Source organism: Piliocolobus tephrosceles, chromosome 13 (genome assembly GCF_002776525.5).
Source record: "Piliocolobus tephrosceles isolate RC106 chromosome 13, ASM277652v3, whole genome shotgun sequence".
NCBI lineage: Eukaryota > Metazoa > Chordata > Mammalia > Primates > Cercopithecidae > Piliocolobus > Piliocolobus tephrosceles.
Genome location: NC_045446.1, coordinates 8,792,044 through 8,814,782, shown reverse-complemented (window position 1 = coordinate 8,814,782; position 22,739 = coordinate 8,792,044). Strand labels below are relative to the sequence as shown.

At 52.0% G+C, this 22,739-nt stretch overlaps 2 protein-coding genes across 3 annotated transcripts in view; both read left to right on the top strand.

The window, feature by feature from the left end:
- Positions 1–477: 477 nt before the first annotated feature.
- Positions 478–7,859, top strand: CDC42EP2 (CDC42 effector protein 2). The gene is made up of 2 exons (XM_023186422.1): positions 478–615; positions 5,975–7,859. The coding sequence occupies exon 2, from the start codon at positions 6,330–6,332 to the stop codon at positions 6,960–6,962; it is 633 nt and encodes a 210-aa protein (XP_023042190.1). The 5' UTR covers positions 478–615; positions 5,975–6,329; the 3' UTR covers positions 6,963–7,859.
- Positions 7,860–13,422: 5,563 nt separating this feature from the next.
- Positions 13,423–22,739, top strand: part of DPF2 (double PHD fingers 2) — a 20,349-nt gene continuing 11,032 nt past the window's right edge. The window contains exons 1-4 of one of the 2 annotated variants that reach the window (XM_023186229.1): positions 13,423–13,684; positions 20,100–20,260; positions 20,682–20,789; positions 21,115–21,278. In XM_023186229.1, the coding sequence (XP_023041997.1) occupies positions 13,653–13,684; positions 20,100–20,260; positions 20,682–20,789; positions 21,115–21,278 (465 nt within the window). In that variant the 5' untranslated portion in view covers positions 13,423–13,652. The remainder of the gene's footprint in view (positions 13,685–20,099; positions 20,261–20,681; positions 20,790–21,114; positions 21,279–22,739) is intronic. The other variant, XM_023186228.3, reaches the window with a different exon arrangement.

Genomic DNA, 22,739 nt, shown 5'->3' with positions numbered 1-22,739 from the left:
AAGCCTGACAGCAAAGACGGGGGTCCAGGCCATGCGGCCTCTGCCTTCCCATACTCTCTTTTCTCGTGGAAGGTAAACTCATCAACTCGCTTGTAAGTTTGTAGTATTCTAACGTAGGCGCTTCCAAGGCCTCATTCATTCCCTAGGAAGTCACTGAATATACTTGTGCCGGCGCCTCCCCGATCCAGCCCTGCAGGGAAGGATCCTGTCCAAGGTTTCTGCGATTTCTGAAGAATTCGGTCTTCCGGGAGCCTCTCTCCCGGCCTTTCTAAAACCGAGGGTTTTAGTTCCCATGGGCACAGCCGGAGTCCCGGGAGGCCACCCTGCGCCACACGGACCTCAGACGCCCGAACCAGGACAGGACCCCAGGGCGCGCGCGACTGCTGGACCCGGGAGCTGCACCTCCCACACCCGGAGCCCCGGGCGGTGCCCGGAGTGGGGCGGGGATGGGGAGGGGCTTGGCTGGCGCGGCCCAGGCATTGGCTCCGCGGGCCGGGGCGGGGCTGCGGGGTCCGCGGTGCGTTCAGTAAGTTCACCGCCGGTCGGGTTCCGCAGCCGCGCCGTCCAGCTCCTGAGACCTTGCTGTCCGCCGGTCCGCCGTCTGCTTGCCTCACGGTGAGTTCAGGCTGGGATTTTCGCAACTCCGCGGGCCCCCCCACCGAAAGGCCCATCTCTGTGGCGCCCCGCCCCAGCTCGCGCCCTGGCCCTGCCTCTCACCTCACTCAGGTCCTTTCGAGGGCGCCTAGGGCTCCATGGGTTTCCCGCCCGCATCTGGGTGCCCGCAGCCTCGCCCGTGCCCACCACGGTCCGTGGGGCGCCGCGCATCCCGACCCCGAATTCCCCGTTCTGCCCTCCATTCTGTATCCGGGCCCCCGCCCCCCTCCCGAGACCCAGGGGTGCCCCGCCGCCCAGCGTCCCCACCGGGGCTGGGGGCCATATTTTTAGCCGATGGTGAGGTGTCCTCCTATCTTTAGGTGCGGCCGCGAGTGTCCTGAAACGGATCCGTGCTGGGCTGGGCTGCGCCCGGGTAGGAGCGGGGAGGGGTCGGCGCCGGAACCCGAGCCGGAGCTAAGGAGCCGGACCCGTGGGAGGAGCGGGGGCCCGCACGCCCGAGCTCTGGCCCTGCGCCAAGCGGACACTAGGACATCGCCCAGGCCGGAAAGCACGGGGGCGGTTCCTCCCAGAGCTTAGAGACTAGGGCAGGGTCCCCAATCACCTCCTTTTTCCCCGATTGTGGGACCAGAAACGCCGAAGCAAAAAGATCTCGCAGGCAATCCCCGTCTGGTACTTGAACGCTCAGCTCCTTGGGGAGCTCCTGCCTGGAGCCCGCGGGGAGGGGCGTTGGAGACCCCGGTGCGCTCTCGGAATCCTCCAGGACACGGGGCGATCAAGGGAGCACGCGCGCCACCTGGCGGCCGCGGAGCCGAGCGCCTCTCGAGAGGCACTGGGACCCCGGGAGACCCCGCGGCCGGCTAGAGGGACTCTGCATCCGCGAGTTCTAGGAGGGCGGGAGGAGGCGGATTCCTGGGGCCAGCAGCCGTTCGTTTTTGATATTGTTCAAAGCACTGGCCCCGAAGAACCGAAGTGCTTGAGGAAGGAAGGTCTTGTAGATATTTGCTGAATGAATGATAGAACCTACAGTAACCCGCTGAACCCCGCTATTGTACACTGGTGCTCTCACTTGCAATATTGCAGTGGGATCTCTAGTAGCCCTCTAGTGGTGGCTTCATTGTCAGCCCATTTTATAGATGGGAAAGGTGAGACCCAGAGAGGAGAGGCGTCTTCCTGAAGGTTACAGAGGAAGTCCCAGGTGGAGCCGGATTTAAGGACAGTCTCCTGATTTGGCGGGGAGGGGGGTGTGAGGTGGCCTAATATTCCTCATGATTGGAGGATCCCTGCCTGCCGGAAGTCATTATATCGTTGGGAGGTCCAGGGCTCCTGTCCAGGGCACTCACAGAGAGCTAGGATGCTCCTATCTGCTCCCCAACTGCTGCAGGGAGCTCCCCTCCCACCTCATAGCCCTGTCCTGATGGAGAGCTCATTCTCATATCTCTAGACACGTGAAAGTTGGGTAGAGGGGGGCAGCCAAAGGTCAGAATGTAGATGGAGGACGTCTGGGGACCCACTGTTCCAGCCTAGCTGTTTCTCTCCCGCTCCCCAACCATATTATGGAGGTAGGCGTGGCCCACTGCATGGAAGCCACAGGGACCAGGCTGAGTACCCACTCTTCCACTTCCTAACTGGATGACCTCGCCAATGTTACTTAACATCTCTGAGGTTCAGCTTCGACTTCTGTAAAGGGCCGTAATGACCCCACCATGCTGTGGCTAGAAGTATTAAAATGGGAAACTGTGCGTGACAGGCTGGATCCTAGGGTCTTGCGGTTGCCAAATCTGAATTCTTCCGGTGTGAGGGTTGTAATTCCCAGCTCTCCCCTGGGCCGCTGATGCTGGCCTCACCCTCGATTCTCCCCACATCTGGAATTGGGTGTGTACATCTGGCTATGAGTGAGACAGCTGTCAGGGACGCCCAATTTGTTGTGGAAACACTCAGGCTGTCTTGGCACTGCCGTGTGATGGAGTTGGGGGTGTTGGGAGGACCTGGCCCAGGCTCTGGGCACATCCCACCAGTGAGCCCCACGCTCCATGAGTGAAAAGGAAGACAAGCCCCACCAGGACGTCTCTCCTGATGAGCGACAAATTGCATGTTTGTCAGCATGGCCCCAGGCCTGGCATGGTTGACACAGGATGAATGCGTGATGGGATGCCAAGACCTCGGGGTGCCCATGCGTCCCCACCCTCTCCCCAGCTCCTTGCAAGCTGAGCTGGATTTCTACCATGGGAAAGTTATTCGTTTGTTTCCTGTTAAGCTCCAGGTGCTCTGGGAGGGGCAAGATGTCCGGCCTCTGTGGCTCAGTACGACTGACCCGGGTGTCCGGTCCTGGGGTGGGGTTTCCTGAGCAAGGGCCTCAGCTGATGGTGGGGGTGCAGTTGGACTCTGCTTCTCCTGCATCCTCCTTCCTCCTTCCTGCTCCCTCCTCCCAACCCCCTCACCCCCACCCTCACCCTGTCCAGAATGAAAACTGAGGCAAAGAACTGGCAAGAGCCACCTTTGGTGAGCCCTGGCTGGGGCTGGGGAGGGGTGTACAGGAGGGTGGGCTCATCTGGCTTGAATTCCCACCCTGCCCTTACTCACGGGGTGACCTTGGACAAGTTTCTCTCTTTGCCTTTTATGCTGAGTCTACATCTGGGCTCGTGTGTACCGGACCAATCAGGTCCCACATGCATGCCCCACCCTCAAGCAGAGGGAGTGCTGGCTTCATTTCTTTTGTCTGTTAAATCAGTATGACACCCCTTCATAGCTATTTATTTTTCTACATTAAAATAGCTTAATTTTTTTCTGACTACATAAATATTATGTACATATAAATAATACATTGCTTATTAGTAAAAATTTGAATTCATAGAGGTCTGAACAAGAAAGGAAACGTCAACCTGAAATTCTACCACTTTGAGATAACGATTGTTAACATCTGGATGACCATCTTTTCATATTTATATATATTACACACATTGATCATGTCATAGCCATGGGACCAAAATATTACAGGTTATTTTTATTGATGACTCCTTTCCTCCCATATCAGTGACCCCACACCCCATCCCTGCTGTGTACCCTAGTCAAGGTAGCCCATATGGCAACCTAGGGCTGGCCTTCTAGATTTTTCTCTGTTTTTTTTGTTGTTGTTGTTTTTTGTTTTGAGGCAGAGTCTCACTGTCACCCAGGCTGGAGTGCAGTGGCGTGATCGTGGTGCACTGCAACCTCTGCCTCCTGGATTCAACCAACTATTCTGCCTCAGCCTCCTGAGTAGCTGGGATTACAGACGTGTGCCACCACACCTGGCTAATTTTCGTATTTTTAGTAGACACGGGGTCTCCCTATGTTGGCCAGGCTAGTCTCGAACTCCTGATCTCAGATGATCCACCCGCCTCGGCCTCCCAAAGTGCTGGTACTACTGATGTGAGCCACTGCACCCAGCATCTTTTGTGTATATATATATAGGATAGAATTCTACATAGACCTGTACACATGCAGGTGCATAACATGCATGTGTATCAGAGCGGGGAGGCAGGTAGTCAATTCTTTCAATAAACGGATCATTTATATCATGTTTTTGCATTTTGCTTCTCTCTCTCTGCAATGCCCTGTGGGAATCCTCCAAAAGTTTTCACCTTTAGGTTCACCTCAGGTTCAATTTTGAATTTTGACACCTCTGATTTTTCTTTTTCTTTTTTTTTTTTTTTGACGGAGTCTTGCTCTGTAGCCCAGGCTGGAGTGCAGTGGTGTGATCTCAGCTGACTGCAACCTCTGCTTCCTGGGTTCAAGTGATTCTCCTGTCTCAACCTTGCAAGTAGCTGGGACCACAGGCGTGCGCCACCACACCCAGCTAACAGGACGGTCTCGATCTCCTGACCCCGTGATCTGCCCACCTCGGCCTCCCAAAGTGCTGGGATTACAGGCATGAGCCACCACGCCCAGCCCCAACACCTCTGATTTTTAAATGGGGTTGATAATAGGGTGGTTGTGTTGATTAATTTAGATGTGTCTGCAAAGAGCACAGAAGAATGCCAGGTACAGAGCAGAGCCCCCCTCACCTAAAAAATATACGTATTCCCCACTCCACCTTCTCTTTAGATGCCAGGGTAGGGAGGAGGGCCAGAAACTATCCTAGACTCAGCCCCTGCCCATAAGGAGCTCCTAATAGGGAGAGGAGAAAACGCGACCCCGCCTCCAGGTGGGATATGATTGGGTCAAATGGGAAGTGCCAGCCACCCAAGAGCCTTGGCCAAATGCCTGCTGTGCTCCAGGTCCCTGCCAAGCCTGGGCGGGAGAGACAGTGGTCACAAAGCTCTCTGTCCTTGGTCAAGTAGGGAGTCAAGGCCATTTGTGAGGCACCCCACAATCTGGCACTTACATTTTGGGGCACACGTGATATGCAATGGAGGTGGGGGGTATGGCATGAGTAGCTGGATAAGGGTGATGAGATCTACCTTGCCGGGGACCCAGGGCAAGAGACTAGAGCAGGACTTTCTGTGTGACTTTGGACCTGTCATTCAGGTTCCACCTCAGTTTCCCACCTGTAAGGGGAGGGGCTTGGCCCTGGTGGTGAGTCTCTAAGATGCAGTGGGTCTCAGAGTGAAGACATGCTTCTCCCAGCACAACTCCCTGCAAGGAGAGTGCCCCACCCCCTCAGGCTCCCATGGCTACCACAAGAGTCCCAGAAACCAGACAGATGTTTCTGGCCAGGCGCGGTGGCTCACACCTGTGATCCCAGCACTTTGGGAGGCCGAGACGGGCAGATCATTTGAGGTTAGGAGTTCAAGAGCAGCCTGGCCAACATGGTGAAACTCCGTCTCTACTAAAAAAAAAAAAAAAAAATGCGGCCGGGCGCGGTGGCTCAAGCCTGTAATCCCAGCACTTTGGGAGGCCGAGGCGGGCGGATCACGAGGTCAGGAGATCAAGACCATCCTGGCTAACACGGTGAAACCCCGTCTCTACTAAAAAAATACAAAAAACTAGCTGGGCGAGGTGGCGGGCGCCTGTAGTCCCAGTTACTCAGGAGGCTGAGGCAGGAGAATGGCGTAAACCTGGGAGGCGGAGCTTGCAGTGAGCCGAGATCACGTCACTGCACTCCAGCCTGGACGACAGAGCGAGACTCCATCTCAAAAAAAAAAAAAAAAAAATGCAAAAGCTAGCCAGGTGTGGTGACACGTGCCTGTAGTCCCAGCTACTCAGGAGGCTGAGGCAGAAGAATTGCTTGAACCCAGGAGGCAGAGGCTGCACTGAGCTGAGATTGTGCCACTGCACTCCAGCTTGGGCAACAGAGTGAGACTCTGTCTTAAAAATAAAAAAGATGTTTGCGTCTGACTTTGGTCCTGCTGTCTGTGACAGGTGTGCATCCTTTGTGTTTCAGCTCCTCAGCCCTGGACCGGGGACGAGTAACCCTCGGTGACAAGACCAAAGTGCACTGCTGCCCACACAGCTCCTACCTTTCTGGCTTCAATTCTTCAGAACAGTTTGCCATCCTTTGGGGAGAACGTGATTTTTGTTATCTCAGCCCTCTGACTTCATTGATCTCTAATCTTTTTTAATTCCTTGGGCCAACTTTGGTCGTGCCCCACCCTGTAGCCAGGAGCCCTTTGGTGAGCTTTGGGCACCTGCAAACCACCTCTTGGAACGGGTGCTTCCTCTGGCTGAGCGTTTGAGAGGAGGCGTGGTCTCAGCAGGCAGCCTGTAGCCTCACAGCCAGGCCTGGCGGTGAGGTCACCATGTCCACCAAGGTGCCCATCTATCTGAAGCGTGGCAGTCGCAAGGGCAAGAAGGAGAAGCTTCGGGACCTGCTGTCCTCGGACATGATCAGCCCGCCGCTGGGGGACTTCCGCCACACCATTCATATCGGCAGTGGTGGCGGCAGCGACATGTTTGGTGACATCTCCTTCCTGCAGGGCAAGTTCCACCTCCTGCCGGGGACCGTGGTGGAGGGGCCTGAGGAGGATGGCACCTTCGACCTCCCCTTCCAGTTTACCCGCACCGCAACTGTGTGTGGGCGGGAGCTCCCGGACGGCCCATCACCTCTGCTTAAGAACGCCATCTCCCTCCCCGTTATCGGTGGACCCCAGGCTCTCACCCTGCCCACAGCCCAGGCTCCACCCAAGCCCCCTCGCCTGCACCTGGAGACCCCTCAGCCTTCCCCACAGGAGGGAGGGAGTGTGGACATCTGGAGGATTCCAGAGACTGGCTCCCCCCACAGTGGGTTGACCCCGGAGTCAGGGGCTGAGGAGCCCTTCCTGTCCCATGCCAGCTCCCTACTGTCCCTGCATGTGGACCTGGGGCCCTCCATCCTGGACGATGTCCTGCAGATCATGGATCAGGACCTGGACAGCATGCAGATCCCCACATAGGACCCGAGGCTGACTAGGCTGGGGGCCCAGGTGGGGCCCAGCCAGGAGGTGGGGTATGGACATGGCCCTGGCGGTGGAGTCAGGGTCCCAAGGTCCCACTGTGTCGTCGCTGGCCAGTGATTCTCCTTCTGAGCCATGTTTCCCCTTTCCCTCCCTCTCCACGTGGGCAGGGCAGGCCCCATCGCTTTCCTCTAGTAACCACATGGACACGTCCTGAAGTTAGCCCAGGGCGCCCTGAGCGTCTTGGGGCACCTGGACCCCACCACAATACTCCTTCTTCCCTCAGGTCCCTGGGTGAAGGCTTTGCTGAAACCGACCCCCATTTTCACCTCCCTTCTGCCTCAGCCCCGTTGGATGCCCTGACTGGGGGCAGGGGAAGACACAGGGCACAGCTGGCCACAGGGCTCGGCCACTGGGCAAGCTGTTCCAGGCCTTTGGCTTTGCATCCTGGACAGGGAGTGTCCTGTCAGGGACCAGATGCGTCCTGCCTCATCCCCGGCTCCATCCCTTCCCCACGTGACCGGGGATTCTGGTTGCAATAAAACACGCTGCTGCTGGTGGCTGAGCTCCCTGTCCCCTTGCCCCAGGTTTCCTCGTGGAGGTAGGCAGTCTCCTAGAGCTGAGGGCTTACCTCTGGAGACCCCAGCCCCAGAGGGCTTTGTGGAGGACAGGCCTTGCCTTCAGGAAGGTCATACCTGACGCTGAGCCTGTTGTGAGAATGCAACAGGAGCAAACCAAGTGTTGCTGTGGATATTCCAACATTGATTCAGATGTTTGGCAAGAGGTGGCTGAGCACTCGGGTAGGCTCAGCACTGTGCCAAGCCTGGGGCCAATCCCTGCCCAGTCAGCTGAGGTCTGGTGGGGGACACCCAAGAATAAAAGAATAACCACAAAGTGTGCAAGGGACCAACAGCTTCTCCAGCTTTAGAGCGTCGAGGGAGCATGCGGGAGGGATGCTTGGAGCTGGGAGGGTCTCACGGTGTTGCTTCAAGATTCATCCCATCTACGGCTGTTTACTGAGCATCTCCAGTACACAAGGCATGGCTCCGGGTGCTGGGGATACAAGGCAGATGCCATCCCTGCTCTCTGGGAGTTTAAATTCGAGTTGGAAGGGGGATATTAAATTGGTAAACAAATAAGAGATGATTTCCAGCAGTGGTAAAAACTTCGAAGAAAATAATGTGATCAGGAATACCTAGCAGGGAGGGCAGGGGGTGTCAGGGCTCATTAATGTGATGAGATGTGATTCTGAGTCAAACCAGAGCTACCAGCCAGATACCTCATATGTAAGCACAGGCACTGAGGAACCAGAGTGAAGACAGAGCCACCACCACACAGCAAGAGTGTGGACCTCCAAGTTGCACTTAGCCTGAGACCCAGTTTCCCCATCTCTAAAATGGAGCAGGCTAGGCATGGTGGCTCACACCTGTAACCCCAGCACTTTGGGAAGCCAAGGTGGGCAGATCATGAAGTCAGGAGATCGAGACCATCCTGGCCAACATGGTGAAACCCTGTCTCTACTAAAAATACAAAAATTAGCTGGGCGTGGTGGCACGTGCCCGTAATCCCAGCTACTAGGGAGGCTGAGGCAGGAGAATCACTTGAACTTGGGAGGCGGAGGTTGCGGCGAGCCAACATTGCACCACTGTACTCCAGCCTGGCAACCGAGTGAGACTCCATCTCAAAAAAAAAAAAAATTAAATGGAGCCACTGATAGCTACCTCACAGGGTTACTGAGAAAATTAGGGATAACATTTACTACTAGCCACAGGGAAGTTTTGTTTTTGTTTTTGTTTGGTTTGGTTTGTTTTGAGACAGAGTCTCACTCTGTTGCCCAGGCTAGAGTGCAATGGCACAATCTCGGCTAACTGCAACCTCTGCCTCCCGGGTTCAAGCTACTCTCCTGCCTCAGCCTCCCAAGTAACTGGGATTACAGGTGCACACCACCACGCCTGGCTAAATTTTTTGTTTGTTTGTTTGTTTGTTTTGTGATGGAGTCTCACTCTGTTGCCTGGGCTGGAGTACAGTGGCATGATCTTGGCTCACTGCAACCTCCGCCTCCTGGATTCAAGCAATTCTCCTGCCTTAGCCTCCCAAGTAACTGGGACTACAGGCACCCACCACCACGCCTGGCTAATTTTTTGTATTTTTAGTAGAGACAGGGTTTCACCATGTTGGCCAGGCTGGTATGTAACACCTGAACTCAGGTGATCTGTCCACCTTGGCCTCCCAAAGTGCTGGTATTACAGGCATAAGCCACCATGCCCATCCAGGAAAGGTGTTACAAATGGTTGCAATGTGTTATGAAGGAAGAAACCGGAGCTCGGGAAGGGCGGCACTGTGAAGCTGGAACACAGGCTGGCGTCAGCGGGGAATAGTTTCGCTGGCCAGGCTGACGCTGAGACGATGGGACACTGCTGAAGGACGTGAAAGCAGGAGAGAGAGGGGGTGAGATAGAGACTTGAGGAAGGACACCACCCAAGCCAGGTCGGGGATGGAGGTGGCCATGGCAGGCATGACCAGGAGGAGTGGACCCAGGTGAGGATGCTGGGGACAGAGAGGAGGGGAGTGGCCTAAGGTGGGGCCCAGTGGCCCCTTCTTCCACCCTCAGCCAGTTCTTTTCCACCTGTGTGACCCTCAAGTCCCAGACACCCACCACTCCCCCAGCCTTTCACAGACATCACTCTGTGTGTGTGTGAATGTATTTTTTCTTGTTATTATTTCTGGACATCTTATTTATTTATTTCGAGATGGAGTCTTGCTCTGTTGCCCAGGCTAGAGTGCAGTGGCACCATCTCGGCTCACTGCCACCTCCACCACCCGGGTTCAAGTGATTCTCCTGCCTCAGTCTCCTGAGTAGCTGGGATTACAGGCGCCTGCCACCATGCCCAGGTAATTTTTTTTGTTTTGTTTTTGTTTTGTTTTGAGATGGAGTCTCGCTCTGGCGCCAGGCTGGAGTGCAGAGGCGCCTATCTCAGCTCACTGCAATCTCCGCCTCCCAGGTTCAAGTGATTCCCCTGCCTCAGCCTCCCAAGTATTTGGGACTATAGGCTCGCACATTACGCCCAGCTAATTCTTTGTATTTTAGTAGAGACAGGGTTTCACCATGTTGGCCATGTTGTGATCCTCCTGCCTCGGCCTCCAAAAGTGCTGGGATTACAGGTGTGAGCCACCACGCCTGGCGCCCAGTTCATTTTTGTAGAACAATTTTTGTATTTTTAGTAGAGACAGGATTTTGCCACGTTGGCCAGGCTGGTCTCAAACTCCTGACCTCAGGTGATCTGCCCACCTTGGCCTCCCAAAGTGCTGGGATTATGGGCGTGAGCCACTGTGCCTGGCCTTTATTATTATTATTTCTTTTTTTTTGATACAGAGTCTCACTCTGTCACCCAGGCTGGAGTGCAGTGGCACGATCTCAGCTCACTGCAATCTCTACCTCCTGGGTTCTCCTCCCCCAGCCTCCCTGGTAGCTGGGACTACAGGCACGTGCCACTATGCTCAGCTAATTTTTGTATTTTTAGTAGAGATGGGTTTTCACTGTGTTAGCCCTGATCTACCTGCCTCGGCCTCCCAAAGTGCTGGGATTACAGGTGTGAGTCGCTGTGCCCAGCCGTTTATTTTTATTTTTATTTTTTGTAGAGATGAGGTTTTTCTGCGTTGCTCTGGCTGGTCTCAAACTCCTGGGCTCAAGTGATCCTCCTGCCTCGGCCTCCCAAAGTGCTGGAATTACAGGTATGAGCCACTGCACTCAGCTTGCATTTTTTTATTGTGGTAAAAAATATATAACATAAAATTTACCATTTTAAGTATACATTTCAGTGGTATTAACTACATTTAGGTTATTTTACAACAATCACCACCATCCATCTCTAGAATTGTTTTCATATTTCCAAACTGAAGCCGTGTCTCCATTAAACATTAGCTCCCATTCTCCCCGCCCCCTAGTGCCTGCAGCCACCATGCTACTTTCTGTCTCATCCAGCTAATTTTTTAAAAAAGTTTTTATAGGCCACATGCAGTGGCTCACACCTGTATTCCCAGCACTCTGGGAGGCCAAGGCAGGCGGTCACAAGGTCAGGAGTTCGAGACCAGCCTGGCCAACATGGCGAAAACCCCTCTCTACTAAAAATACAAAAATTAACCAGGCATGGTGGTGCGTGCCTGTAATCCTGGCTACTCGGGAGGCTGAGGCAAAACTGTTTGAATCGGGAGGCAGAGGTTGCAGTGAGCTGAGATCGCACTGCTGCACTTCAGCCTGGGCAACAGAGCAAGACTTTGTCTTGGGTAAAAAAAAAAAAGAATACACCAGCAGCATCTCTGGGTTTTTCTTCCAAGCTGCTAACACCTATTCTGCATGTTTTGAAACTGGTGCAGGGTTAGCAATGACAAATACCTCACAACTCTCATCTGCTAAATATGATTTTAAGACATAGGAGGCCCGGCGCAGTGGCTCACACCTGTAATCCCAGCACTCTGGGAGGCCGACGCAGGTGGATCACGAGGCCAGGAGTTCGAGACCATCCTGGCTAACACGGTGAAACCCCGTCTCTACTAAAAATACAAAAAATTAGCCAGGTGTGGTGACGGGCGCCTGTAGTCCCAGACACCCGGGAGGCTGAGGCAGGAGAATGGCGTGGACCCGGGAAGCGGAGCTTGCAGTGAGCCAAGATCATGCCACTGCACTCCAGCCTGGGTGACAGAGAGAGACTCCACCTCAGAACCAAACAAACAAAGACATAGCAATGGTAACATGTGTTCTGCTTCTGAAATATTAAAATGAGGGGGGAGAATATGTGCATCTTGGAATTGGTGAAATAAGGTATATTGGAAAAATGATGGCCAGTGCGGTGGCTCACGCCTGAAATCCCAGCACTTTGGGAGGACAAGGCAGGCGGATCACTTGAGGTCAGGAGTTTGAGACCAGCCTGGCCAACATGGTGAGACCCCATCTCTACTAAAAATACAAAAATTAGCTGGGCATGATGGTGGGAGCCTGTTATCCCAGCTACTCGGGAGGCTGAGGCAGGAGAATCACTTGAACCTGGAAGGTGGAGGTTGCAGTGAGCTGAGATTGCACCACTGCACTGCAGCCTGGGCACCAAGAGCAAACTCTCTCAAAAAAAAAAAAAAAAAGGAAAAGAAAAAATGACAAGTACCAGTGACCAAGCCCTGAGGACTCTAACAGAGGCTGAACAGAGGAAGAGGGTGAAAGGAAATGGCAGTGGGGAAGGACAGCCAGGAGGGAAAGGCATCTCAAAGATCTGGAGAAGAGTTTGAAAAGCAGAGGGTGGCCAACAGTGTAATGGGGGTCGACAGGCCCATGAGGACAGAAAATAGATCTCTAAATCTGCTGAGAGGGAGGTCATGGTGACAGGAGCTGTTTCAAGTGAACAGGTGGGAACAAAGTTCCCATTAAACTGGATGGAAGAGGGACCTAGAAACAAGGTAACAGAGATAGGGAGTACTATTTGCTTTTAAAGGGTGAAAAGAGGTGATAGTTGAAGATTGACTTGGACTGTTTTTTGTTTTTGAGACAGGGTTGGCTTTGTTGCCCAGGCTGGAGTGCAGTGGTGCAATCATGGCTCACTCAGCTTCGACCTTCCTGTGCTAAAGCAATCCTGTCACTTTAGCCTCTAGAGTAGCTGGGAACACAGGCACGCGCCACCACGTCCGGGTAATTTTTAAATTTTTAGTAGCGAGGAGGTCTCACTATATTGCCCAGGCTGGTCTCCAACTCTTGAGCTCAAAACAATCCTCCTGCCTCCGCCTTCCACAGTGCTGGGAGCCACGGTGACCGACCTCCTCCTGCTCTTCTTTTTTGTTTTTGTTTTTTTTTGAGACAGAGTCTCGCTCTGTCGTCCAGGCTGGAGTGCAATGGCATGATCTCAGCTCACTGCAACCTCCGCCTCACGGGTTCAAGCGGTTCTCCCCCTTCAGCCTCCCGAGTAGCTGGGATTACAGGTACCTGCCATCATGCCTGGCCAATTTTTGTATTTTTAGTAGAGATGGGGGTTTCACCACGTTGGCCAGGCTGGTCTCGAATTCCTGACCTCAGGTGATCCACCCGCCTCGGCCTCCCAAAGTGCTGGGATTACAGGCGTGAGCCACCGCGCCCGGCTTCTTTTTTTTTTTTTTGAGATCGAGTCTCGCTCTGTCGCCCTGGCTGGAGTGCAGTGGCGCAATATCGGCTCACTGCAAGCTCCGCCTCCCGGGTTCACGCCATTCTCCTGCCTCAGCCTCCCGAGTAGCTGGGACTACAGGCGCCCGCCACCACGCCCGGATAATTTTTTGTATTTTTAGTAGCGATGGGGTTTCACCGTGTTAGCCAGGATGGTCTCGATCTTCTGATCTCGTGATCCGCCCGCCTCGCCCTCCCGAAGTGCTGGGATTACAGGCGTGAGCCACCGCGCCCGGCCCCGCCTCCTGCTCCTCTAAATAGAAGAGGCGGGCCTCGAACTGAAGTTCCGGGACGCACGCCAGTCTCCGGTTGCGCCTGTGCGTCGGGCTCCCGTGGGGTCCTATCCGGACCCCGGGAACAGGCGTGAAGCTCTTTCTTCGGTGCTCGCTCTCGTGCGCGCGCCCGGACGGCGCCTGCGCAGAGGGCGAGGAACCTGGTACCCCGGTGCGGTCCCGGCGCCTGCGCGCTGCGGACTTTGGGGCCTCCCGGCCCGAGGGAGAGGAGCAGGGAAGATGGCGGCTGTGGTGGAGAATGTAGTGAAGCTGTGAGTGGTGGTTTCTTTCTCTCCTAGGGCGGCAGGTTTTGTAAAGGGTCTGGGAGTAGGGGGCGGCGGGGGAAGGGACTAGGCGGAGAGAGGGACATCCCCGGGAAGGCCATGTTGCGACTCCTGGTGGGGAGGGCAATAGGAGACTCCGGAGAAGACGTTGCGCTTCTTTGGAAACTTGTGGAGGCCCTGATGGGGGCACACTGGAGCCCCGACGGGCGGCCTCTCTGCTGGGCTGTGTGGCCTCAGCGTTCCTCGGGGCTGACGGTTTCCAGAGCATGGCGCCCTGCCTGCACGCGAGACTCACCGTCCCGGTCCTCTCCCAAGACGCCTCAGTCCGGAGGAGCGGGGCCGAGGCCCGGGCGGCCCCACGGCTAGCCCGCCGCCCACCCCGCCCCGTCCCGTCCGCTGCAGCAACAGGCTCGGCGGCCCCTGTGGGGTGCACTGCGGGGCTGGCTGTTTCAGTTCCAAGCAGCCCCGTGATGTTTGGGAGGATCTTGGGTGGCAGGTACCTAAGACTACAAATATTCTTGGGAAGCATTTGTCGAGGAGCGGATCCAGAAGGGGAGTGGGCCTTGGCGCCTTCCAGTAGCAACCATCAAAAACCTGCGACTGGACCGAAGCCGTTCAGGACAGCTTAGTAGCCTAAAGGGGCATCTAAGTGGGCATTCTTCCTATTATGCGATACCGTTGTGCTGGTCAGATTTCAAGCAAAGTTAAAGTTAATAGCTGTTGGGGCCATGGACACTGGCCTATGAACTGCTTCCTGTGAGTTAAAGATGCTTTGGGACTGACTTGATTTATTCCTACAGGAGAATCAGGATGAGTTTTAGATTGGGTTAATACCCGGTGGGCGAATAGAGCTTCTTTTAATGGGTATGTTGGGCTTGGTGCAAGGGTGGGAAAATGGAGTGGTGTCTAACCGTCCAGTCAGGGTTTTTGGATTTTGACTGGGTGACGAGGTAAAGGTTCGGTAAGTGTTCTAAGGGACTCACAGCTTCTCATCTGTCTTTGTCGTGGCCTAAGCCCCTCTCTTCCTAAGGGCCTTTTTAAAGAGTAAGTTGCTTCTCCCTCCTGCCTGAAGCCTTTTCTTTGAGAATGCTTTCCCACTTCCATTAAGCTAAGTGCCTTTCCTCCTCTTGTGGTTTTTTTTTTTTTTCTTTAAGTTGCTTTCTGCTCTATCCTGCTGTCTCTTTCAGCCACCCCTCCTCCCAACACTATTGTCTTTCTCTCTGATCTGCCCACTCCAGTTTCCCCAGCTCTCTCTTCAGGCTGACATTTTTCTCAATTTAGAATTGACACTGTTGATCTACCATTTATCCAGTTATCCTTCCTGACTCAGATGTTCTTTCTTTGTTTCCCTGCGTCTTTGTTGACTTCCCTCATCCCATTGTAAGGGGATGTTTTACACAGGTTTCTCCAAAAATAAAAAGAAAGATTCTCATTGTACTGGAGGGGTATCGGACTTGCCTAGGTTTTGAGAGTTAAATGTAGTGAGGCTCTTCGTGTTGGAGGATTTTCCTCGGGGAAATAGGGTTGCCAGTGCTTTCAAGTTGTGTCATAAGTGAGGAGTTGCCCATTTAAACAGAGCATGATATCTTGTTTCTCTTTGAAAAACTGTAGAGACTGTGAGCATCACCAGCCACTAATTCCTGAATGCCAGTAATGAGAAACCAACTCTCTCCTCCTCATTTCTAGCTGCACAGGGCCTCAGATCACAATTAATACGTACTCCCGCAGAATTATCCCTTTAAGAAGGGGCTTCCATTCTTCCAGTTCATTTGGAGATAATTTTCTGGCACTTCTCTTGAGTATAGTGTACGTAGTCTTCTGACAGCTGATGTTATACATTGAGTACGTTGAGGTCAGGACCACTAGCTCATCTTTTCTTTTTTTTTAAATTTTTTTAGACAGAGTTTCACTGTTGTCGGCCCGGGCTTGAATGCAGTGGCACGATCTTGGCTCACTGCAACCTCCGCTTCCTGGGTTCCAGCAGTTCTCCTGCCTCAGTCTCCTGGGTAGCTGAGATTACAGGTGCCCACCACCACACCTGGCTAATTTTTGTATTTTTAGTAGAGATGGGGTTTCATCACGTTGGCCAGGCTGGTCTTGAACTCCTGACCTCAGGTCATCCACCCGCCTCGGCCTCCTAAAGTGCTGGGATTACAGGCGTGAGCCACTGTGCGCTGCCACTCATCTTGTATGACTTGCATCTTGTCCTGGGAAAAGAATTTTTTTTTTTTTTTTTTTTGAGACAGAGTCTCACTCAGTCGCCCAGGCTGGAGCACAGTGGCGCAGTCTTGGCTCACTACAAGCTCCGCCTCCTGGGTTCACGCCATTCTCCTGCCTCAGCCTCCCCAGCAACTGGGACTACATGCGCCCGCCACCACGCCCTCCTAATTTCTTTGTATTTTTAGTAGAGACAGAGTTTCACCGTGTTAGCCAGGATGGTCTCGATCTCCTGACCTCGTGACCCACCCGCCTCAGCTTCCCAAAGTGCTGGGATTACAGGCGTGAGCCACCACGCCCGGCCCTAAAAATTTTCTTATTTGTAAGTTTCTGTCCCTTCCAAATGTGATGTCAGAAATGAAAGTCTTGGCTGGGTGCAGTGGCTCACGTCTATAATCCCAACACTTTGAGAGGCTGAGGTGGGCTGACTGCTTGAGGTCAGGAGTTCAAGACCATCCTGGCCCACATGGTGAAACCCCATCTCTACTAAAACTATAAAAATTAGCCAGGTGGGGTGGCACACACCTGTAGTCCCAGCTACTCAGGAGGCTGAGGCACAAGAATTGCCTGAACCCAGGAGGCAGAGGTTGCAGTGAGCTGATATCACACCACTGCCCTCCAGCCTGAGTGACACTTTAAGACTCTGTCTTAAGACGAAAGAGGCGACTGGGTGCAGTGGCTCACCCCTGTAATCCCAGCACTTTGGGAAGCCGAGGCAGGCGGATCACAAGGTCAGGAGATTGAGACCATCCTGGCCAGCATGGCGAAACCCCACTCTACTAAAAATACAAAAAAAATTAGCTGGGCGTGGTGGCGTGTGCCTGTAATCCCAGCTACTCGGGATGCTGAGGGAGGGGAATCGCTTGAACCCAGGAGGCGGAGGTTGCAATGAGCCAAGATTGCACCACTGCACTCCAACCTGGGTGACAGAGCAAGACTCCATCTCAAAAAAAAAAATGAAGCTGGGCCGGTGGCCCATGCCTGTAATCCCAGCCCCTTGGGAGGCTGAGGCGGGCGGATCATGAGGTCAGGAGTTTGAGACCAGCCTGGCCAATGTGGTGAAACCCCCGACTCTACTAAAAATACAAAAATTAGTTGGGCATGGTGGCGTGCACCTGTAGTCCCAGCTACTCAGGAGACTGAGGCAGAAGAATCGCTTGAACCCAGGAGGCGGAGGTTGCAGTGCGCCAAGATCTCGTCGCCACTGCACTCCAGCCCAGGCGACAGAGCGAGACTCCGTCTCAAAAAAAGAAACAAAGTCTTTAAGGGTTCTTACTAGGAAAGTAAAATAATAGTATAGCTGTAGCTGCTTATTGGTTTTGAAACTTTCTAGGCAAAATCTAGAGGCTGGGCACAGTCAGTGGCTCACACCTGTAATCCCAGGACTTTGGGAGGCTGAGGTGGGCGGATCATGAGGTCAGGAGTTTGAGACCAGCTTGGCCAACATGGTGAAACCCTGTCTCTACTAAGAATACAAAAATTAGCTGGGCATGGTGGCGCACGCCACTCGGGAGCCTCAGGCAAGAGAATCGTTGGAACCCGGGAGGGAGAAGCTGCAGTGAGCCGAGGTTGCGCCACTGTGCTCCAGCCTGGGCGGCAAAGCAAGACTCTTGTCTCGAAAATATATATATGTATAGAGAGAGAGAGAGAGAGAGAGAGAGAGAACAGTGTTAATGTTAACTTGACATTTCTTGGTACCGGAGTTTTTGTTGTTGTTTTGTTTTGTTTAAGAGACAGAGCCTCCCTCTGTCCCCCAGGCTGAAGTGCAGTGGTATAACCTTGGTTTACTGCACCGTCAACTTCCTAGGCTCAAATTATTCCCCTACCTCATCCACCCCAGGGACTACGTGGGACCACAGGCCTGCGCCACCAAACCTAGCTGATGGTTTATTTATTTGTTTTTAACGTTTTGTAGAGATGGGATCTCATTATGTTGCCCAAGCTGGTCTCTAAGTCTTGGTCTCAAGAGATCTACCAGCCTTGGCCTCCCAAAGTGATGGGATTATAAGCATGAGCCACTGTGCCCAGCCTCCCTTAAGTTCTTAAGAGCTCACTGTCATCCTGTCCTGTTCTCTCTTCATCAGACTCTCTTCTCACAAACACTTCCATGTTTCATTCCCAGCCCTTGTACCCCCAAGACTGTTTGCCTTACTTTTTGAAATCCCACGTAGCTCACAAGAGCCCTGACGGAACATCTCTCGTTCATTCCTCCCAAAACCGTTTCCAGCCTCCTTGCTCTGACTTTGCAGCCCTCACCAGCCTGGCCCTGCCTTCCATTTGACTTCCAGTGTCAGTATCAATTCCCATCAGCAGAAACAAAGGAGCTGCGGCACTCAGCCTTGTTTATCCAGTTTTATTCTGTGTGGTGAAGACGTGGCTGCCTCCTAAAGGCGAGCTCGCAGAGGCGAGGCTGCCTTCTCCATTCTGCTCTCCAACGTGAGATTCGTGCCTACCTCAGATTACAGTCATTACAGCTCATTGAATCACGCCAGGCTGTATTTGTGGCGTTGCTATCTCTGTGTGTGCTATGTGTCTTTTTTACTTGCTGGGCACGAGGTAAGTTATGTAGTGGTCTATTGTGGCTGCTTGCTGAAGGCCCCCGTCACATTCCAGATCAGGGTTTTTTGGTGTAGCCCGAGTTACAGACAGAAACCACAGAGACTTAATCTGTTTGCTGTCTCATCCCCAGGCTGTTTCTTGTAAAATCCTGATATGTCAAAGCTCATTTGGTCCAACCTCCTCAATCTATAGAAGAATAACCAAGGCCCACCTGGGTTGACTAAATGTCCATGTTCACGTGGTGACTTGCAGGCCAGCCAGGTCTTTTTACTCTCAAGTCAGGTCTGACTGTATCTCAGACATCTTCATGAGTACTGGGGATACTATGAGAAAGAAATCAGTTCTGCCCTCGGTTTAAGATTGATTGACACCAGGTACTGTGACACATGCCTCTATTCCCAGATACTTGGGAGGCTAAGGCAGGAGGATCACTTGAGCCAGGAGTTTGTGTCTAGCTTGGGCAACATAGTGAGACCTTGTCTCTCAAAAAAAAAAAAAAAAAAAAAGATTGATTGAATATAAATATGAACTGATAGAGTTTGTTTAACCTCCGTTACCAAAGTCCTGGTTAAACCCTGCAAGATGAGAACAAGATAGGTTCTGCATACATGCTTCTTAGAACCTGGCACTGTGCAGTTTTCCAGTTTTCCACTTAAAGGTTGACCCTTGATTCAGATTTCAAATTGAGTCTTTTGAGACCAAGGAGATTTTTTCCTATATAATTTTATTTTGTGAGAATAGAGAAGAACCCTAAGATGGGCCTTAGAGCAAACAAGTTTCTTATCAGTGATGGCGCTCAATAAAAACTTCAAGGAACTTCAGGTACTTGTAGATATCTTCCATAAATGTAAAATTAATTAGCTGGTTAAAAACCTAGTTCAAAATTCAAAAGATATAAAAAGGCGTATGGAAGGAAGTGGCCTAGTCACCCACTTTTTCTCCCTGCTGACCTGCAGTTTCTTTTCCGTTTTGTTACATAAATGATAGCTTCCTTTGACACTTCTCAGCAGTGTACCTTGCTTTGCTTTTGGTCCCTAGTTAACTTGAAATTGTTTAATATCAGTATGTGAAGAGCTTCCTTCTTATGGCTAAATAGAATTTCATTGTATGGATTTACTAGTTTGCTGAATACATTTTAATAAGTCCCCTAGACCTTGAACTCTTTCCCTCTGGAGCAGACCCAGGGGCAAGGATGTGGGAGCATGTAGTTTATTTGGGAGGTGATTCTAGGAAGGAGGAAATAAGGGGGAACTTAGGAAGGACTATCATCTGCTTCTCAGTGTCATAAGGATTAAGAGAAATAACAACTAGCACAGGGCTGGGCTTGTGAGACACATGGAATGAACATTAGTTCCTTCCCCTCTTCGGGGGTTAGACTTAAGTCTGATTAGACATATGATGAAATCATGTATTCCTGATAGTAATTTATTCGTAAAGTAATTCCTAATGGTGGCCTAGAAAAGGGGCTTGGTGTCCCATGAGGCAGAAGTGGAGGCAAATAGAATGGAAGAGACAGCCTCCCAGTCCCTTGAGCCTTCTAGAGAAGCAGATGACAGGGGAGAGGAATAGCTCAGCACCCTATGCCCCCCACTCCAACACACATGCCTGGTTTCTATCTTCCCTGCAGCCTTGGGGAGCAGTACTACAAAGATGCCATGGAGCAGTGCCACAATTACAATGCTCGCCTGTGTGCTGAGCGCAGCGTGCGCTTGCCTTTCTTGGACTCACAGACTGGAGTAGCCCAGAGCAATTGTTACATCTGGATGGAAAAGCGACACCGGGGTCCAGGTGAGGGTCCAGACTTGGGAGAAGGGGACTCAGGAGCATAAGGAGGAAGAAGCCTCCTCATCTTAGGTGATGAGACAGTTGATAGGGTTTTCCCTACTGCCTTCCACCTATGGATGAATATGGTCTTCCTGTGGTTAGAAACCCAGGGAGGATGAAGCAGATAGGTTGATACCAGCATCTTTGTTTTCCACCCTGCTGAGGCCATTGTGTGTCTGGAGAACTATGTATTAGCCAAGGCCCCTAAGCTCATATATCTATTTTTCTTTTGCACAGACTGTTCCATCTCACCCCCTAGGCCCTCACTGTCAGAATTCCTCCCTTGCTCTAGAACTCAAAAGGGGGACTACATAATTAGAAAGTATTTGGTATTATTTTCTAATACTGGGTTAGGGCCTGACTTCTATCTTTCTTCCTGCCATAGGATTGGCCTCTGGACAGCTGTACTCCTACCCTGCCCGGCGCTGGCGGAAAAAGCGGCGAGCCCATCCCCCTGAGGATCCACGACTTTCCTTCCCATCTATTAAGCCAGGTAAGGCACATACTTCCTGAGCAGAGGCGTGGCCTGCTGCGTGGTGACAGCCTGCTAATCACTGCAATATACCAGGCCCAGTACTAGATCCCAAATATACTCAAGTGAATATGATGTGATTCGTTCCTTTAAAGAGCTTAGTCTAGAAGGGGAGACAGGTAAACAGATAAGTCATGGTGCCAAGTGAACTAGGGTGTCTTAATTCCTGGGCATCCAGAGAACAAAAGACAGTGACAGACCTTTGGTAAGCCGCAGCATTGTGTGGACTCAGAGCAGTCTGCTTTCAGCCATTCTGAGCTTTGCTTCATCCTGATCTTGCTTGCAGACACAGACCAAACCCTGAAGAAGGAGGGGCTGATCTCTCAGGATGGCAGTAGTTTAGAGGCTCTGTTGCGCACTGACCCCCTGGAGAAGCGAGGCGCCCCGGATCCCCGAGTTGATGATGACAGCCTGGGCGAGTTTCCTGTGACCAACAGTCGAGCGCGAAAGGTACAAGATTATACCTGTGGCTAAGGGAACTTTGATGGAAATCAGCCTCCTCTTCACTGGGGCCACCCAGTTTCTAGAACTGAAACAGAAGCTGGGGTCCAGGAAGCAGGTCCCTGCAGTTCTGTTCTTACTTCAATCCCTAATTATTGTCAGGTACTGACTGGCTTCTCTGTTGCTTCTAAGTATAGACTCTCACTCATTCATCCACCTTTATCACAGAAGGTTATTATTATACACATATGTAATTTTCTTTTAAAAAATTAAAAGAGGCCAGGTGCAGTGGCTCATGCCTATAATCCCAGCACTTTGGGAGGCCAAGGCAGAAGGATTGCTTGAGCCCAAGAGTTCGAGACCAGCCTAGGCAACGAAGTGAGACCCCATATCTACAAAAAGTAATAATAAAAAAAATTACCCGGGCATAGCGGCGTGTGCCTGTTGTCCCAGCTACTAGGAAAGCTGAGGTGGGAGAATCGCTTGAGCCTGGGAGTTGGAGGTTTCAGTAAGCCGGGATCATGCCACTTGCACTCCAGCCTGGGCAACAAAAAAAAAAATTAAAACCAGAAGGTACAAGAATAGTACAAAGAAATACCATATATTCTTTACCTAGATTTATCAGTTTCACATTTTGCCACATTTGCCTTATCTGTGTTTGCTAAACCATTTGAGAGGAAGATGCATATATCAAAAACTTTTCAGTCTAGGCAACATAGCAGGACCTTGTCTCTACTAAAAATAAAAATAAAAAGTTAGCTGGGCATGGTGGCACACCCTGCAGTTCCAGCTACTCAGGAGGCTGAGGTGGGAGGATTGCTTGAGCCCAGGAGATTGAGGCTGTAGCTCTGCTCATGCCACTGCACTCCAGCCTGAGTAACAGAGGGAGACCCTGTCTGGGGAGGGAAGGAAACAAACTTTTATCCCTAAATACCTTACTCTTTTATCACAGAAGTTTGTGTCACAAAGTTTTTTGGTCCCTGAGGTTGCACAGTGAAACACACTTTGTCCCTGCCAACAGAGAAGATAAGACTATATATAAAAGAGCTATAAATATGCCAGCATTGGGCTAAGTGCTTTTTCAGCCCTTTCTCTTTTAGTCTGTACAACCTTATGGGGTAGGTCCTGTGTTCCCCATTTCACAGACAGGCTGAAACAAAGCAGTTTAAAAACTTCCCATGGGCTGGGCACGGTGGCTCACGCTTGTAATCCCTTTGGGAGGCCAAGGCAGGCGGCTCACGAGGTCAGGAGATCAAGACCATCCTGGCTAACATGGTGAAACCCCGTCTCTACTTAAGATACAAAAAAATTAGCAAGGCGTGGTGGCGGGCACCTACAGTCCCAGCTACTCAGGCGTGAACCCGGGAGGTAGAGCTTGCAGTGAGTCGAGATTGCACCACTGCACTCCAGCCTGGGTGACAGAAGGAGACTCTGTCTCAAAAAAAAAAAAAAAAAAAAAAAAAAAAAAAA